Source organism: Meles meles, chromosome 5, assembly GCF_922984935.1.
Source record: "Meles meles chromosome 5, mMelMel3.1 paternal haplotype, whole genome shotgun sequence".
Lineage (NCBI taxonomy): Eukaryota > Metazoa > Chordata > Mammalia > Carnivora > Mustelidae > Meles > Meles meles.
In genome coordinates this window covers 91,495,283-91,514,048 of record NC_060070.1, presented here as the reverse complement: position 1 = coordinate 91,514,048, position 18,766 = coordinate 91,495,283, and the positions used below count along the sequence as shown (strand labels likewise).

Below are 18,766 nucleotides of genomic sequence, written 5' to 3'. Positions count from 1 at the left end.
TCAAGGACTATTGACCAACTGGTATCAAAGAATTAATTAATCAGTATTTCAGCTGGGGTAGCCATATCTGGACACCTGCTAACACCAGCCCTGGGAAGTGAGGCAGGCTTGGTGGGCCCCGGGACCCTGAGCAGACCCTGCACCTGGAGATCATCTGGAATCATCCTTCAGAAACACAAACTGCCTACCGGCCAGCACTTCATCATCCGCCTGCCCGCCGTGGGGCATCTCTCCGTGAGTGAACACTTCCCACATCAGCACGCCAAAGGCCCAAACATCCGACTTGGTGGAGAAATCACCCTCCAGGATGGCCTCGGGGGACATCCAGCGCAGCGGCACCCAGGCCTGGCGGAAGTGGTAGTACTCGCTACAGGAGAGAAACACGCACAGGCATGGGGCGGGGCCTCCATGGCCCACGGAGTACCACGGGGTATAATGGAGCACATGGCCTGGGATCCCAAACTCATCCCAGACCTGGCTCTCATACCCAGGCTAGAACCCAGCTTTTCTCCAGCAAGGCATTCAGAGAAATTGGTAGAATTTAGGCTGAGCAGAGGGGCATGCTGGATGAAAATTTAGAGGCATCCATGTGGGGTCTGGTGGCTAAAAATTCCATTAAGAATCAAAATTTAAAGCTTAAAAAAAAGGCGGGGGGTGGGGTGTGCCTGGGTGGCTCAGTTGCTTAAGCGTCTGCCTTCGGCTCAGGTCATGATCTCAGGGTCCTGGGATCGAGCCTCGCATCGGGCTCCCTGCTCAGCAGGGAGTCTGCTTCTCCCTCTCCCACTCTCCCTCCTCGTGCTCTCTCTCCCTCTCTAATGAACAAATAAAATTTTTTAAAAAGAATCAAAATTTGCCTCAATGTTAGTAGTTTTAAAAGCTAACAATCATATACATTTTTCTGTTTAAAACAAAATGTAAAAAAACAAGAACACATTAAATGGAGAGAAAACTTCAAGAGCTTTACTAGCAATAAACCAATTAGGACTCAAGCTAACAGCCAGACGTGCTGTGGTGGCGCAAAGCTGGAGTGACCCGCAAGAAGGTCCCCAACAGGCTGTGCGGTGTTTCCTGGCACCCCAGGGCAGTCCCTGGCTACGGCTGCTGAGCTCGAAGCCCTGGGCTTCAATACAGTGATTACTGAATTCAGGAAGTTGCAGAGGGAACCGTATGAATGGTTAAATTATACATGAACTGTTATAAAGTTTGATTAGTTATTTTTAAAAAGGTTAACATTTTACCCCCAGAGATAATGTCTAAGCGTCAGGGCCCACTGGCTAGGAAGGCTGCAGCACCTTCGAAGAAAGGATGGGGAGGCTCTCCCCACTCCTAAGCCCTCCAGCATTGGGCCAAGTGGATGCTAAGCCCTTTCCCACATACCCCCAAGCCCCACCCGCCGTCTGCCCCTCACCATACCCAGCTGGGGCCCTTCTACCTGTTGTACACGTCCTTGCTGAGCCCTAGGGCCGACACCTTCACCTGTCTCTGGGCGCTGACCAGGCAGTTCCGAGCGGCCAGGTCCTTGTGCACAAAACGATTGTTGGACAAGTGCTCCATGCCCAGGGCCACCTGAGTGCACAGTGCCACCTGCAGCAAGAAAGGGGCCTGTCAGAGCAGCCCAGGACTAGAGATCAAGATGACTGTCTTTGACACAACCCTTGGTGAGGTCTCAATGCCAACAGCATGATGCACAGGAAGCCCCAAAGCAAAGATACAACAGCCTCGCTTTCCTTCTCTGTAAAATGCGGCTACTAAGAGCACCTGTCTCACTGGCTTGTTAGAAGAACTGAGCTAAATGAAATTATGCTCTTGGAACCACTCTGGCACACAGCAGGTGTTAGATGAGGTAAACAGCACATGGGGCAGGGAGACCAAGCAAGACTCTTGGTTTCAGCTCAGGTTTAGATCTCAGGGCTGGGAGATCGAGCCCCATGTCGAGCCCTGCTTTGGGCTCAGCTCAGTGGGGAATCTGCTTGAAATTCTCTCCCCAATGCTCACACACGCTCTCTCTCTGAAATAAATAAATCTTTTTAAGGCATTTTTAAAAGATTTTATTGATTGAGAGAGAGAGACAGAGACTGTGAGAGAGAGCATGAGCAGGGAGGAGAGGGAGAGGCAGGCTCCCCGCCGAGCAGGGAGCCCAATGCAAGGCTCAATCCTAGGACCCTTGGATCATGACCCCAGCCAAAAGCAGAAGCTTAACAGGCTGAGCCACCCAGACACCCCAAATATATCTTTTTAAAAGAGGGGGAGAAAAGGAAAAGAACTGGGCAGTAATCATAGTTTACATGTTTATGGGTTGTTCCTTTTTACTTCAAAATCATGAATTTTCCTCTAGCGGTGTTTAGAACAAAACAACAGTAACAACAAAATGTGTGTGTGTGTGTGTGTGTGTGTGTGTGTGTGTGTGTGTGTGTGAATGTACATACATATATAACTGGTTGCCTCCAAGGAAAGGAATTGGGGACTACAGAGTAGAAAAAAGTAGGGAAACAGGATGCCTGGGTGGCTCAGTTGGTTAAGCATCTGCCATCCGCTCAGGTCATGATCCCAGGGTCCTGGGATCAAGGCCCAAGTCAGGCTTCCTGTTCAGCAAGAAGCTTGCTTCTCTCTCTCTCCCACTTGCCCTGATTGTGTTCCCTCTCTTGCTGTCTGTCAAGGAAATAAAATCTTTAAAAAAATTTTTTTAAATAAAGATTTTATTTATCTGAGATAGAGCAAGAGAGAGAACACACAAGTTGGGGGGGGGCAGGCAGAGGGAGAGGGAGAAGCAGGCTCCTCATTGAGCAGGGAGCCTGATGTGGGACTTGATCCCAGGACCCTGAGATCGTGACCTGAGTCAAAGGTAGACACTTAACTGACTGAGCCACCCAGGTGCCCCTTATTACTATTTAAATTCTGAGTTGCACATAGAAGAATCTGCAAAATATATATACACTTCCAGAAATAATTATAATGCTCACACCCAGGCAACTGTCACTAAGTAAACAAATAGAAACAAAACCCAACAACACCAGAATCCCCGAAGCCACAAGGGCTCCTTCCTTATCATATACTCTCCTGCTCAGAGGTAACCGCTATCCCAACTTCTATAATCGTTTCTTGGCTTTCTTTATAGTTTTACCACTGACACATACATTCCTAAACAACAGAACTTAGTATTGCTATCCTGGAGCCGGACAAAGCTGGAAGCATACAGAATGCCCACATTTTTGTGCATTGATCCTTTCATACAACACTGTGAGATTCAGCCTTTTTTTGCAGGGACTCTGTCCCTTTTCAGCAGGAATATGCCACAACTCATTTATTCCAATACCAACAGATATTTGTGTTTGTTTTCTTTTTTCCAGTTCTTCTAAAAACAGGGCTGCTATGACTGTTCTGATGGGTACACATGCACGAGGGTTTTTTTTAAGATTTTATTTTATTTGATAGAGAGAGAGAGATCACAAGTAGGCAGAGAGGCAGGCAGAGAGAGAGAGGAGGAAGCAGGCTCCCTGCTGAGCAGAGAGCCTGATGCGGGGCTTGATCCCAGGACCCTGGGATCATGACCTGAGCCGAAGGCAGAGGCTTTAACCCACTGAGCCACCCAGGCACGCCTACATGCACAAGTTTTTTAAGATGCCGAGGCAAGTGTCATGGACTAAGAGTATCTCTAGCTCTACAAAATAGTGCCAAATTCTTTTCCAGAGTATAAGACAGTGGGGGATATTTTTCACTGATATCCTTTTCAAAACATCAAGCCATTGGGGCACCTGGATGGCTCAGTTGTTAAGTGTCTGCCTTTGGCTCAGGTCATGATTCCCGGGTCCTGGGATCCAGCCCCATATCAGGTTCTCCGCTCAGCGGGAGGCCTGCTTCTCCCTCTCCCACTCCCCCTGTTTGTGTTCTCTCTCTCACTGTGTCTCTCCCCGTCAAATAAATAAATAAAATCTTAAAAAAAAAAAAAAAGCCGAGCCATGTGTATGATGTCATATATATGATGTAACATATTAAATGGAACTATAATTCAGTTATAGTAACATTTTCAAAGTATGTATCAATGCATTGAACAAATATTGAGCATCTACCGTGTACCACACACCACTGGGCGCTGGTAGAATATAGTAGGCACAGGAGGACGGGGTTCTCGGCAAGAGGGCAGTCTGGAGGGGAGATAAGAACTGTATCTACAGAGGGTTGCCACCACCAGGAAGAAGGTGGTCCATGCCCACAGAGAAAAGCAGAAGGCCAGAAGAGTGCTTGAAAGATCCACGGCCCCTCTGTCGCATTATACCCAAACCTCAGGAGCAACCACTGGGGACGCATGTTGATCTGAAGCATTTTCTTGTATATAAAAACAAAGCAAACTTGGGGCGCCTGGGTGGCTCACATGGTTAAGCGTCTGCCTTCAGCTCAGGTCATGATCCTGGGGTCCTGGGATCAAGTCCCACACTGGGCTCCCTGCTCAGTGGGGAGCCTGCTTCTCCCTCTCTCTCTCTCTCTCATGAATAAATAAAATTAAACAAACAAACAAAAAACCAAAGCAAACAAATGAAAAACAGTCCCTGGGGAAGATTATTCAACAAGTCACTGGCCAGCTGTGTTTCTCCTGGCATACAGGCTCGCTCTCCGGATCCACAAGGGAGAAGTCAGCCGCTGAGGAGTGCCATCATAGAGAGGTGAAGATGAGAATGTGGCCAGCGACTGACGTCAGCACGGGAATAATCATCAAGGTCCCATGATATCGTTCTACATATATCTGATTGTGAAAGGTCAAAAGGCTGCCTCCAATTTATCTCAGGTGGTTCAGGAAAAAAAAATGCATGAAACTAATATCCATGTACCCATGGAGAGAAAAAGAAAAAGTCAATGGGGCAAAATGCAAACAACAGAATCTGGTTAAATGGTTTGTAGAAGTTCCTTGACTATTCCTACACTCTTTGAAGCTTGGAATATCAAAATAAAACTTCCCAAACACACACACACAAATTGTCAATAAACACAAAAAATAACACTAAGTGGGTGCCTGGGTGGCTTAGTCATTAAGCTAAGTCGTCTGCCTTTGGCTCAGGTCATGTTCCCAGGGTTCTGGGATCGAGATCCGTACTGGACTCCCTGCTCAGCGGTAAGCCTGCTTTCCCTCCCCGACTCCCCCTGCTTGTGTTCTCTGTCTTAAACTGGTCTCTATTAAATAAATAAAATCTTTTAAATAAATAAGTAAGTAAATAAAAATTTTAAAATAATACTAAGTAAAAGCAGCCTATGTGTGGGCCAATAATGACAGTAGCTCATAGGGATGCCTGGGTGGCTCAGTTGGTTATGCATCGGCCTTTGGCTCCGGTCACAATCTCAGGGTCCGGGGATCAAGCCCCGAGACAGGCTCCCTGCTCAGTGGGGAGTGTGCTTCTCTCTCTCTCTCCCCGCACCTTGCTCATTTTCTGTCAAATAAATGAAAATCTTAAAAAAAGAAAAAAGAAAAAAACCATAACAAAGATTATGGTTAATCTGCTTTTTTTTTTTTTAAAGATTTTATTTCTTTATTTGTCAGAGACAGAGCACAAGCAGGGGGAGTGGCGGGCAGAGGGAGACGCAGACTCCCCACTGAGCAAGGAGCTCGATGCAGAACTCTATGATGCAGAACTCTATCCCGGAGCCTGGGATCACAACCTGAGCCAAGGGTAGACACTTAGTGACTGAGCCCCCCAGGCGTCCTGGGCAACCTGCTTCTATGCTCTTGATGTTGGAAAGGGCAAACTAGTGCATGGGAGTGGCAGATGGGCTGCTGCGAGGAGGAGAGCACCCAATCAGAGAAAAGGGCACAGAAACGTGTCGAGTCTCTACTGTGTGCCGAGCCCTGAGCGAGGCTGGCTGCCTCTCCTGCTTGCACTCTGTAGGGTGGGGGCCATCCTCAGTTTACCCACAGTCCCATGCCAGGCTTTGTACCCTCCCTGCACCCAATGCCAGAGCCTAGCTCTTTCCTCAATACCGCAGCTGCCTCCCCTGCGTCATATCGCTGGTGATGGGCGCACAGGAAGGACTGTCTGCTCATCAGCAAGCCCCGGGGTGGGGTGCTGGCTACAGACAGACCCTACAGACCCTACAGCATCCCTGGTTGCCTCTGAGCCGCTTCCCTGGCCTGGCTCCCAGGGTCACGGAAAAGCTGGCAGAAGAGCCAAACCTGCACACCAAGGGTGGGAGTCACTCCAAAGACAGATCTCAATCTGTGTGCACTGGCCAGTGACATCCCTGTGGACGCCCCTGCCCCCACGGGTGGCTTGCGAACTGTGGTCACAACCTGTTAGTATGTCATGAAACCAATTCAGTCCATCTTAGCTGGCAATAAAACTTTTGAATGGAATAGAAAGTACCAGAGTACCTAATAGTAAGGGCAAATGTCACTCATAGAACTGTTTTCATTAAAATATGTACATACACACGCATGTGATGGCTTGTGATACAAAATGCATTTTGTTTTGTTTTTTTACAACTGGGTCTCAGTCAAGAAAAGTTTTAAAAATAGGTCCAGGGGTGTCTGGGTGGCTCAGTTGGTTAAGCAACTGCCTTCCGCTCAGGTCATGATCCTGGAGACCCAGGATCGAGTCCCACATCGGGCTCCCTGCTCAGCGAGGAGTCTGCTTCTTCCTCTGACCTTCTCCCCTCTCAAATAAACAAAATCTTTTTAAAAATAAAATAAAAATAATGGTCTACATCCAGATGGCCAACAGACACATAAGAAGGTGTTCAACATCACTCACCATCAGGGAAACGCCAATCAAAACCACAGTGAGATTCCACCTCACACCTGTCAGAATGGCTAGGAATAACAAATGTTGGCAAGAGGAGAGGAACTCTTGTGCACTGTTGATGGGAATGTAAATTGGTGCAGCCGTTCTGGAAAATAGTATGGAGGCTCCTCAAAAACCTGAAAATAGGGGCCCCTGGCTGCCTCAGTTGGTAGAGCATGTGACTCTTTCAAAACTATTTTTTAAAATATTTTTTATGTATTTTATTTGGGGGGAGGGCAAGGGTAGCGGGGAGCGGCAGAGGGAGAGGGAGAAGCAGACTCCCCGCTGAGCAGGAGCCTGACATCGCAGCTTGTGAGTTTGAGAAATGGTTCAGGAAAAAGCAAACTGAATGCAGAACGTGTTAAAAAGTTACATAAAACTATACTTCCTTAACAACAGGGGGAAAAAAAAGTGAAACAATGTTCTAAACCCTTGTTGTCCCAAACAGTAGCCCCCTTGCCCTGTGTGGCTCCTTAAGTGAATTAACACTTAATGAAATTAAGAATTCAGTTTCTCAGTAGCTCTAGCCCCATTCTAAACGCTTAGAAGCCCCATGAGGCTAGTGACTACTACACTGGACAACGGCAGCTATAAACTATTTCCATCATGGCCAGAAATTCTTCAGAACCACTGACGCAAGCCACCACCACACAGGACCTATCTATACAACCAAAATTCCAGCCTCGGGGCTTGCCCACGTTCTGCCTAACCCCCGTGACACTGTTGCTGTTCTCACGCTAAGGCATCTGACTTCACACACCGCTGTCCTCGAGGCGTGCTGAGCCGAGCCTGCTCCTTGTCCTGTCCTTAGCTTGCTGGGACCCACAGACAAGTCACAGGTTATGGTTCCCAGACTTCAAAATCTCCATCACCTCATTAGCGACTCAAACACACATTGTCTCTAATGATGCCAACACGCAGGGCCTGTGTCTGATTTCCAGCGCTATCCCGCTGTGGTCCTAAAATTCTCCCGGGGCTTCCCGCAGCCCACCCATGCCAGCTAGGAACTCTTGTTCCAATTCCACGCAACTGGGGGGCACCCTGCCTACCATCCCACCATCCCTTACAAACTAACTCTTCCTCCTTCCATTCCCCTAGAATCCTAAGACTAGAAGTGGTGTAACAGCTCACTAGATTATTAGTACAAGAAAGTATTTTAGTAGATCTTTCCTACTACGTCACATTTTCATGGAATCCCCATTTGGGGGGATTTTTCAAGTGTTTTTCAAGTTACTGATGAAGATCCACATGGCTATCAGAATCAATTTAGTAGGTTAAAAAAAATAAGATAGGAAATACCAAGTGTATCAAATACAGTGTTTTGAAAGTGTAACTTTAGGGGCACCTGGGTGGCTCAGATAGTTAAGCGTCTGCCTTCAGCTCAGGTCATAGTCCCGAGGCCCTGGGATAGAGTCCTGCATTGGGCTCCCTGCTCAGTGTGGAGCCTGCTTCTTCCTCTTCCTCTGCTGTTCCCCCTGCTTGTGTTTTTTTGCTCTCTCTCAAATCAATCAATCAATGAATCAATCTTTTTTAAAAAAAGAATCAGCTGGAGAGCCTGTTTGAAAAATGTAGGTCCTCAGACCCCACCCTAAGACATTTCTATCCCCTCAGTCTAGAACCTGCATTTTTTATTTTCCACAAACCCCACTTCCCATTTGATGTTGAATATTGTCCTGAGACTGTGCAGAACACTCCCCCATCAGATTTACGATGCTAGGGGAGAAAAATGGAGGACAGATCTTTAGCACAGGTAGTAATGACTTTCAGCCAAAGAGAGTCCTTCAGGTCATGGGACAAGAGGTAACTGATTTCCTGTTCTGCCGCCCACGTCCCGGTCCCAAAGAAAACTACCTGACTCCCCTCTATCCTGAAGCCATCCCCTTCCTGCCATTCAACTACTTCCTCTCCTTGAGAACTGAACTCAAACTGCTTTTTCGACCAGGAAACCTTTTTTTTTTTTTTAAAGATTTTACTTATTTATTTGAGAGAGACACAAGCAGGGGGAGTTGGAGAGGGAGAAGCAGACTTCTGGTTGAGCAGAGAGCCCAATGCGGGGCTCGATTCTAGGACCCCGGGATCATGACCTGAGCTGAAGGCAGACCCTTTACAACTGAGCCACCCAGGCGCCCCAGGAAACCCTCTTTGTTAACCACACCGTGTGTCCACCTAAAGGATGTGGAGGTCTTCAATGTTTCTTAATTTCTGTCTCTCACTCACTTTCTGTGTTGTCCCTGAAGTCCATAAGGCACTCGCCATATTCATTTTCCCAAGCTCCACCACTAGATCTTAGATGCCCTAAGGATGCCTGGCAGTTTCCGTTCTGCAACCCCGCTAGAGGCCGGGACTGGTTCAGTAGAGACTCACTGGCTCCTCACATGCCCTGACACACTCCTTAGGGGGAGGGGCACATCCTGTCCCCCAGCTTTCCATCTACAGCCACTGCAGACAGTTGCTCCCGCTCCTTGGGGATAGAGCCGGGGCCTGGTGTCAGGAGGTCAGCTGTGGGTGATGTGGGGCCAGGTCCCCTGTCCTGTGTGGGCCTCAGTAAATTCACCTATAACTATGAGGAAGTCAGCCTGGGGGTGCAGAGCGACTTTCCCAGAGAGACCGGGGTGACCAGGGTCCCATTTCCCTGACTTATCGGCTAGCCATGCCTGTCTGCCCTGCCCCCAGAATCTGTGAGCTTGGTGGGCCTACAAGGCAAGGAACCATCATCACCTGGGAGGGAGGGCCCCAGCCGTCGCTGCCTACCTGCCCTAAGCTGTGACTCGTCTCTGAGGTGACTCTGCTGTCAGCTTGGTAGTGGGATGCCCAGTCCCAGACAAGGAGGCAGCCCCATTTCAGAGGGGAGGGAAGGAGGCTGTGGGCAGAAAGAGCTGGGCCACAGAAGGTATCGTCTGAGATGGACAGACGGTAGTAGGCAAGCTTTCCCTATCTCACTGTTTCAAGTCAGGTCTCCTTCACTGTGGGGCCCCCAGCCAGGTATCTGGGCCCAGAAGGCGGGAGAACTGGAAGGAAAGGCTAGGCAGCCCGCAGCCCGAGAGTGAGAGTGTGAAAACCACAGTGGGCAAAACATGAGCAGCCCTTTCACGGAAGTCGTCCTCGCTCAGAGGCTGACAAAACACTCTGCAGGCCACAGCCCGCCCTGCCCGGCCCTCGCGGCTTCCCCAGCTCAGCGCTCACTACAGGAGCCGATGTCCTACTCAAGCAGCAAGGGTGAAGAGCAGCCCTTCCAAGTGAAGGCACCGTGCGGCAAAGGCATTTCGGAGTTACAAGATCTGGGACAAGTCCCTCAATCTCTCAAAACCTCGGTTTCTTTATCTGCAAAATGGGGCTAATGACATCTGTTTCGGAGGACTACTGTGATGGTTAAGATAACAGATGTAAAGTCCTGCCTTGTGGGCAGGGAACATTCCATCAGCAGCACCTCTGACAAGATGACCGCCCTTGATCCTGACCCACCCTTGAGGACCTCTCCCGCCCTGTCCTCACCTTCTGCTTGGTGCTGAGGGGCTGTGGCTTCAGTTTTTCATCCTTGCTCTGGGAAATCCTCAGGAACTGTTTGAGGTCTCCCTAAGGGAAAAGCCGAGCACTTCTGTCAGGTCAGAGGCCAACTACTCTCTCCAAAGCATCAAACCCAGCAGGGGCTCCTAGAGCGCCCAGCTGAGCAGGAGAGAACCGCTGGCCCTGTACACCCACCCCAACCAGCTCCCCCTCCACCGGGGAGAAATCCAGTGGGGATTTTAAAAATATATAAGAGATGGCTTCTAGAAGCTCTCTCAGTCAGAGAGATAGCAGGACTGCCATTCCTACCCTCTGCAGAGCCCCAGACAGGCAGGTGACAAGACTCCTGCCCTCAGGGAATCAAGTGGAAAACACAGCTCCTAACCATCACAGACCCCTGAGAGGACATCTCTGTCCTCCGGGGGTTTATCACCTAAGAAATATACTGAGGGAGCAGCAGCGGTGGAAATATACATAAATTACTCATAAGCGCTTGCCAGTGGCAAGAAGGAGGACTGCTCCCCCTCTCTCCAGCCGACCTGAGGATGTAACAAGCAGCCGCCTGAGGACCAAGGGAGTAAAGGTTAGGTGGGTTGGGGAATTCAGAGTATGGGGCAGCTCCAGGCATGACAGGTGAGGTGGAAAGAGAAGGCTGGCAACGGGGTTAACACTGGTGCCCCAGAGGGGAGAGGATGCCAGGAAGGATTTCCAAGAAGGAAAGCCAGGTCTGCTAAGTTTTACTCTCAGCGGGGTGATGAGCCCGGCAGAGAAGGAAAAATGACAAACCAAAGAAAACCTGAGTCCAGGAAGGAGACCTGGGACGCATCTGGGTGGTGTGCAGAGCGAGAAGCTGGGGACCAGCCCCACACACGGGGGCCGGCAGACAAGAAGGAGGGAGCACCAGTCAAGGAACAGCGGGTGTCGGAGAGCTAGCGGGGACAGGCGGCTGAGTGTCCCCAGGGGGCAAGCGTCTCCTGGCAAGCTGACACAACATGAGACGAGGCTCCGTGGTGCGCACCCCCCCAGCGGCAGGGCCCCCCCCCCAGCATACCAGGTCCACATACTCCAGCACCATGTAGTGGGGCTCGGCTTCCCGGCACAGCCCCAGGAGCCGCACCACGTTGGCATGGTTCAGCTTCCCGAACATCTCGAACTCCCTCCGGAAGTCCAGCTGCTGTTGCTCGTCTCGGCTCTGGAGGCTCTTCACAAGCACCAGGGTCTCTGCCACCCCCTCCTCCACGCCCTGCGCCTTCGCCAGGAACACCTCCCCAAACTCACTTTTCCCTGGGGGTACAGGTCTGGGTCAGCCAACTGCCCTCACCCCAGCAGGGAAGCTCCTCCCGGGGTGGAGGGGTGCCTTGCCCCTCTGTCACCCAGAGGGGAGTCTTGGCTGCACCCCACCCATCCACCTGCGGGGCGACCCTGAGCAAACCACTCCCCACCCCGCCCTGGGCTTCATGGTCTCCAACAGTACCAGCATTTTCCAAAGGATGCTGGTGTAAGGATTTTAGGGGGCTCTTGATAAACATGTAATAGCTCCGTGTTTTAACGTATCCTCGGAAAAAGTTTAATTGCCACAAATCTGTAATTTCTCACATTTTTTCCTAGAACAACACTAACTTGCATTAATTTTGTTTTGTTCTGTTTTGAAAGGCACCTTCCTTGGTGAAGGAAACACCAAGTAAATAAGGCACACAGACTGACTACAGCCGGGAAGGTGAGCCATGCACAGGTGTGGGGACACACTGGGATTATCTCCCCTCTGCTTCCTGCCCTGGCTCCCAGGCTCTGGTTTTTAGGGACCTTGGAGCCAGCAGCCCCAACCTAGCCTCCAGACAGGCCTGTCATTAAGCTGTGAGCTGCAGCCAAGGCAACATACCCAGGGTGGTGATGGGCTGCAGGCTGGTCCTCGGGAAATGCATCTTATCAGTCGTGCTGTGGCGTTTGTTGGTGGCCGCAGGGCCGGAGCCCAAGCTGGTCAGGGCCACTTCCTCTTGGATCTCCGCGGAGGGCTGCCCATTCTGCAAAGGCCCACCTAGGAAGAAGGGGCATGGTTGGGGAGGCAGCAACATCAGACTAGACACTCTGGCCACCACGGGCACCTCACTTCTCTCCCCCAAACCTCTCCTTCCATCAAGTGGGTCTAATCACGGTGTTCCACACAAAAAGGCCAGTCCAACTGGCGAACTGATAGGGTAGGGCTACAGGCATCCCTTAGAGTACAAGTACTGATGGACACAGCTGACTACCACCTCTGAGATGGAACCAGGTACCGAGGCCTCATCTGGCCCACCGGCCCCTCAACACTACATCAATCTAAGGGGCTTTGCTTTCGTGGGCGCCTCCACTGTGCAAAGCCCTTACCGGGCACAAAGGGGAATCACAATGATGGAGACCCAGGCCCTGCTTTGGAATGCCTAATGGATAGGGACAACCCAGCAATGCCTCTGAGAGAAGGGCAGGAGCAGGGGAACCGGCAGGATGCCCCTGGGAGAACTGAATGGGCAGGAGATAGGTGTGCCACTGAATCACGAAGGCGTGTATTAATTATGCCTGTGGTTTAGCGATAGGGAGTTTAGGGAGAAGCAGGCCCAGCGAGGTAGAAGCCAGCCCTCAGCCTCCCATGAGGGGTCGTGAACCAGGCTGCTCCGCTCCCCAGGCTGGGGAATGGGCCAACTCCAGGCTTCCAGCTGGGGTTGGGGCTGAATCGCCTAGAGCCCTGGCAGGCCAGCGCCACAGCTCTCTCTGTGGCCGCCAGGGGGCGCTCAGCGCCCGTACACCGCCCCGCCGCCACAGGCCATCCCTCACCGTTGAGACACTCCATCTCCGGCTCCTCGCCCTCCGGCTGCTTCTGCAGGCGCTTGGCCTTGCAGCGCTTCTTGCAGTAGAACATGAGGCCCAGCACGGCAATGATGTAGGCCACAGCAGCACCCACAGACAGCCCGATGGTCTGGATCATCTTGTAGGGGGGAGGGCTGCCTGGGCCCTCGGACTCCTCCAGCACCGGCTTGTCTGAGAGACACACAGAAGGGTCTGGGCAGGGCCCAGTGAGGCCAACCCAGCCCTCTTTTGCTCCCAGCCCCTCCTCTCCCTACAGAAACGACCACCTCCTAGTCCACAACCACCTCCCAGACACCCAATGACCTGACCAAACCAGATAGCCAGGGTGGGTCACCACCGTCTCTGGGTTTAACAAGGGGTGGGTCTTTGGGCCCCACCGAAGTCACACAAGTTCTGAAGGATCTGAGGCCAGTGATTCCCAAGCTGGTGTGCGTCTGAGATGTGAGGCCAGGGACACACATAAAAAGAAACACACCTGTCAGGATGCTAACACAAACCCAAGCTATCGCTGACAAGCTTCCTGAGTGGACTTGGTATCTTGAACCAGGCCCTGAAGAGCAGCATTTGGGAATTCCTGATTAAGGATCCCAGATGGCCTGACAGAGCAAGCTCTTTTAAGAACGTGTTTGCGGAAAGGATCTTCCAGACTAGGGGCTCTCAATGGCCTAGGGTGCCACAGTGAAAGAGGAGACAGGAATCACCAGGGAAACTGAGGGAGAGAGGCCCGCTAGGGACACCACTAGGACTTCCCAACTCCCACCCATACCTAACACTTCAACCAAGAGGCTTTAACATTTCACGATTATCCATTCAACGTTCCACAGAATATTTTGTCTAGAAAAACAGTTGTGCTGCTAAACCACAAGTTTACGAGCTTCTCACTGAACCACTCTCATCTTACAGATGTAGAACCAAGCCTCTGGAGCGGAAATAACACCTCCAAGGGCAGAGAGCTGGTGAGGAGAGGCCAGACCCAAACCCTGAGTCCCTGACTCTTGGCAGAGCCTTTTACCGCATGGATCTTTCTCTCTGGGCCTCCGGGGCACAGTTAACACTTTCCTGCGGCACCCTGGCCCGCTCCCCTCCCTGCCTCCCTCCTCTCCCCCAGATATGTGCAGCCGTTGCAGGAGACATGGGAAGAAGCATTTTAGGACAAGAGGACCACCCGTACACCTCCCAACACACACACACACACACACACACACACACACACACACACCTCCCAACACACTCACACACACACACCCCAACACACACACATACACACACACCCTTCCCAACACATACACCCCACACCCCAGCTGTGGAATGTTAAATCAGCAATAGCCCAGCAAGGAACCTGACATTATGCCACAGCATGGTGGAGCGGAGCCAGCTGAATCCAAGCCCCCAACATAAAAAAGGATTTCAGGGTTCTCCATATACAGGGGGCCAATGAAAACAAAGATGAGAAAGAAGTGTGGCCCCAGCACTTCCTCTGCAGGACACCGCTCCCCAGCACATACCCACAACATAGAGGGGGGCCTCCGTGTGCTTGATGTTACAGCTGTTGCCTGCGATGCAGGTGTAGCGGCCCGAGTCTTCGGGGGCCACGTCATGGATCACCAGGGAGCCATTCTGGAAGATCTGCATCCTGCCAGGAAAGAAGCCACTGAGCTGCCCACCTCTCCAGCTCCTGGGGAAGACCAGCTGCAGGAGAGATACGATGGGCCGGGGAAGAAGACAGCCCTACCTAGGTCCCAGCTTGGTGGGGTCCAGGATGCGGTCTTTGCCTTTCCACTGAATGAGCGGCTTGGGGTCTCCCTGGGCCTCACAGCGCAGCAGGGCTGTGTGGCCCTGGTACACGGTCGTGCGCTCTGGCTCCACCTTGAAGGTGATGAAAACTGGATGGGAAGAGCCCAACAAGGGGCGAGGAGCAGTGAGCCGTGGGACTGGCCGGCTGTGGGCTGCCCTCCCATCCCGGGGCCCTGCCACGGTCGCACCTGCCACGGTGAGCTGGACATGGGCACGGATCTGGCCCTGCAGCCCATTGGAGGCAATGCAAGTGTAGTTGCCGGCGTCATCACGGGTCACTCTGGAGAAGTGCAGGGTCCCGGCGTTGTCTGTCACCCACTCGGGGAGGCTGCTCCCATCTGTGGTGGCAACAAAGGGAAATTACTGGCCTGACCCAAGTCACTCGGGACTGCAGTGCGCTCAGTCACCCATCTCTACTCAAAAGCGTGTCATCTGTTGCTGCTGATGACTCAGACAAAGTCCCAACTCCTGAGCCAGGCACTGGGAACCCCCCGTTACTTGTTCCTTTTCCAATTTTTTAGTCTCATCTCCTTCCACTGCCCTTACAACATCTCCCTCCTGCAAAACTGGACTTCCGACGGGGCCCCGACTTCACCTTGACCTCATCCTCACGGCCTGTCACATCTCAATTCTCGAATCCCTTCCCACTCTTAGCCATCCAGGCTTCAGATCCCTTTATTGCTCTAGCTCTTAACAGAAAGATGACTCCGACCACCCGAGCACAGAGCGCCACCTCTTCCCCGAAACCTGCAGTCCTACTCTCCTGCTCATACTACTCAAAGAAATGTAAAAACTGGTCTAGCCCCCTGACAGACACCTTGGCAATTTACAGCCAAGTGTTGCAAAAACGTGCGTACCCTTTCATACGTAATTATTCCATTTCTGGGAATCTCTCCCAAAGGAAATAAACCCAAATCCAGAAAAAACTTTGGCTTAAAGATGTTTATTGCAGCAATAAAAAGAGAGAGCGAGAAAGGCAGAGAGGGAGAGAGGGATGATGGTTAACAACCCAAATCTCCAACATTTAGGGAATATTTAAGTAAATTACAGTGATTCCAATCATCAGAGTATTATTACAATCATCAAAACCAACGTTTATGTATAAAAGCATGTGGAAATGCTTGATAACGTTAAGTAAAAAAGGATATAAAATTACATAATTAACTATATCTTCTTTTTCTGTAGTAACATGACTTACTCATGTAAGCTTAATAAGTGAAAATTACATGTTCAATAAAATTGCTATGTGCAAACAGAAAGATATACATAGAAAAAGAAGGGGGCACAAACCCAAAAATGATGGAATAGCAGGATTATGCACTCTCCCCCCAAAATTTCTTAGTTTTTTTTAAGTTGTTTTTCCCCCCTTTCTTTCTTTTTCTTTTTTAAGAGAGTGAAAGAGTGTACATGCCAAGTGGGGGGTGAGGGAAAGCGGGAGAGAGAATCCCAAGCAGACTCCACAAACAGCTCAGAGCCCAATAACACGACCCTAAGATCATGACACAAGCTGAGACCAAGAGTTGGATGCCCAACCAACTGAGCCACCCAGGTGCCCCTGAAGGTTTGATTTTTAAGTCAATTCTACCCCCAACATAGGACTCGAACTCACAACCCCAAGATCAAGAGTCCCATGCTCTACCGACTGAGCCCACCAGGCGCTCCCGCCCCACAAACTTTCTAAAGGAGCCCGCATTACCTTTCTGTCTAAATATGACTATTTTGAAGGGAGAGGGAGGACTTCACATCTGGATCAAGCCAGTCACTTGCGGCCTCAGTCACTGTTCATGACTTCTAATGCCATAACCTGACCTCCCTGGTGTCTGGCTCCTTTCTTCCTACCTGGACTGTAAGTCGGCCCCACATTCCTTGTCCTTCCCACAGTTCCTGGCATGGTGCTGGGCCCTCCTCGGCTAGTCCTCAGACATGCACACATCTGACCAGTGGATTGTCCTATGTGCCCCCACTCCATGCCCCCCCCGGTACCCACCTGCCCGAATCCACTTAATAGTGGGCTTTTCTCGGCCTGTGGCTGAGCAGGGCACCGTGGCCTCCTTGTCAAACTCCATGCACTGCTGCGGCCGGGGCGGTGGTGTGAACTTGAGCTTTTCTGTTTTAGCAGAGGGAGGGTGGGTGAGCGCCAAGAGGAGGAAGAGAGGCAGCTCAATTGGCCTCGGCTGGGGCAGGCCTGAAGATTGGGGCCCCCTGCTGCTCCTTCCCCTTTGTTCTCCCCACGCTTGCTCAGGCGCTCACCCAGCACTTGGACGCGGGCCTGGGCCTCAATGCTGCCGGCCGGGGTGCTGCTCACACAGCGGTACCATGTGCCATCATACACTTCCACACTGTTGATACGCAAGGTCCCATTCTTGGAGACTTCGAACCGCGAGTCCTGTGGCACACATTACGGGACCATGGGAGGTCTCGGCCCCACCAGCATCTTCAGGGGAAGGAGGGCAAGGAGAGCGGATCCCAGAGGAGAGTCCCGGAAGGGGATTCTGGCCCTCTCTGCCAGGAGCCAGCCTCACTCTCACCTCTGAGATGAGCATCTGGTTTCTGTACCAGATGACTGTGGGTTTGGGCGTGGCCTGGGTCAGGCAATGCAAGTAGCCTGGCTTGCCCTCCTCCAGCTGGCTGTCCTGGGGCTTCCTCAGCCATGTGGGCACAGCTAAAGGGACAGGGAGGGAAGAGAAGACCGAGGAACACATCTGCAAAACCAAAGGATCCAATCCCTCGAAATTCCAACCCCACACCCAACCGAGCTCAGAAGTCCCTGTCTGCTCCCCTGAAAGGTGCAACAACGACCCTTCAGTGAGGACAACCTTTGGAATATGATCTTAGTTAACGGTCACAATAAACCCCATACGTGTGTATTCCTATACCCATTTTACAGCTGAGAAGACAGAGTAGTAATGGTGATGTGCTAATACCTGGTAGATAGGATTCCAATCCCCGGTCATGTGCCCCGCAAACCCTTGCTCTTTTTATTACACTGAAACACCCCAAGGCTCGGTCCTCAGATCCCTGCTCTGATTTAGCCATCCTCATTCCCTGAATGATCTCAGCCAGTCCATGACCTTCCATGCCATAGGACTGCGTGATTCCCAAACCTCTACCCTGACTCCTGACCTCTGTGCCATGAGCTTCAGACTGGCAAACCCAACTGCCTACCGGCATCTCCGACTGGATATCCAACAGGCCGCTTGAGCTTTATGTGTACGAAAAAGAACAAGTGACTTCCCCTGGAACCTGTTCATCCCAGCTTTTCCCGTCTCAGTAAATACCACCCCTATAGAGCCAATGGCAGGAGCCAAAACCTACCCTAGACTTCCCTCTCTATAGCCCCTCCCATTACATCCATTCTACACAAACCCAATCTCCTTGAGCTCCCCCAAATCCTGAGTCTGACCACCACTCTCATCTCCACTACTACCGCTCTATTCCAGGCCCTCCAACACCTGCCCCGGAGAATTACAGTCATCTACTAACTGGGCTCCCCATCCGGACTCCTGCCCCTAACGTTCTGGTCTTCTCAGAACTGCAGGAAGTGATCTTTCGAGAATGTTACTCTCCGACTCAAAATCCTACAAGGACTTCCTGTCTGACTTGGGGTGGCAGATTGTGAGCAGAGATGGTCGTGAACGGCTCTCCCGTCCCTTGTTCCTCTGCACTGGTGTTGCCGTCACTTTCCCCATCAAGAGACAGTCCACTTTTCTCGTGCCTCAAGTCTGGGGGGCCCGCGACTGGCCTGGCCCAACACAGAACCCAGTGGAAGTCACACTGGGCAGCTGCTGAGTGGCTGCCTTGAAGCCTTGCAACTCCCAGTCCTGGCTGAGGAGGCCCCAGGCCTACTGTAGCAGCCATGGCAG

General features: G+C 51.4%; 1 protein-coding gene across 1 annotated transcript in view; it reads right to left on the bottom strand.

The window, feature by feature from the left end:
* Positions 1-18,766, bottom strand: part of PTK7 (protein tyrosine kinase 7 (inactive)) — a 62,576-nt gene that overhangs the window by 1,280 nt on the left and 42,530 nt on the right. The window contains exons 8-19 of the mRNA XM_046006585.1: positions 17,432-17,565; positions 17,154-17,289; positions 16,891-17,010; positions 15,092-15,241; positions 14,842-14,992; positions 14,615-14,742; positions 13,077-13,280; positions 12,148-12,303; positions 11,320-11,552; positions 10,257-10,337; positions 1,433-1,584; positions 189-367 (exon numbers count right to left, since the gene is read on the bottom strand). Coding sequence (XP_045862541.1) covers positions 189-367; positions 1,433-1,584; positions 10,257-10,337; positions 11,320-11,552; positions 12,148-12,303; positions 13,077-13,280; positions 14,615-14,742; positions 14,842-14,992; positions 15,092-15,241; positions 16,891-17,010; positions 17,154-17,289; positions 17,432-17,565 — 1,824 coding nt within the window. The remainder of the gene's footprint in view (positions 1-188; positions 368-1,432; positions 1,585-10,256; positions 10,338-11,319; positions 11,553-12,147; positions 12,304-13,076; positions 13,281-14,614; positions 14,743-14,841; positions 14,993-15,091; positions 15,242-16,890; positions 17,011-17,153; positions 17,290-17,431; positions 17,566-18,766) is intronic.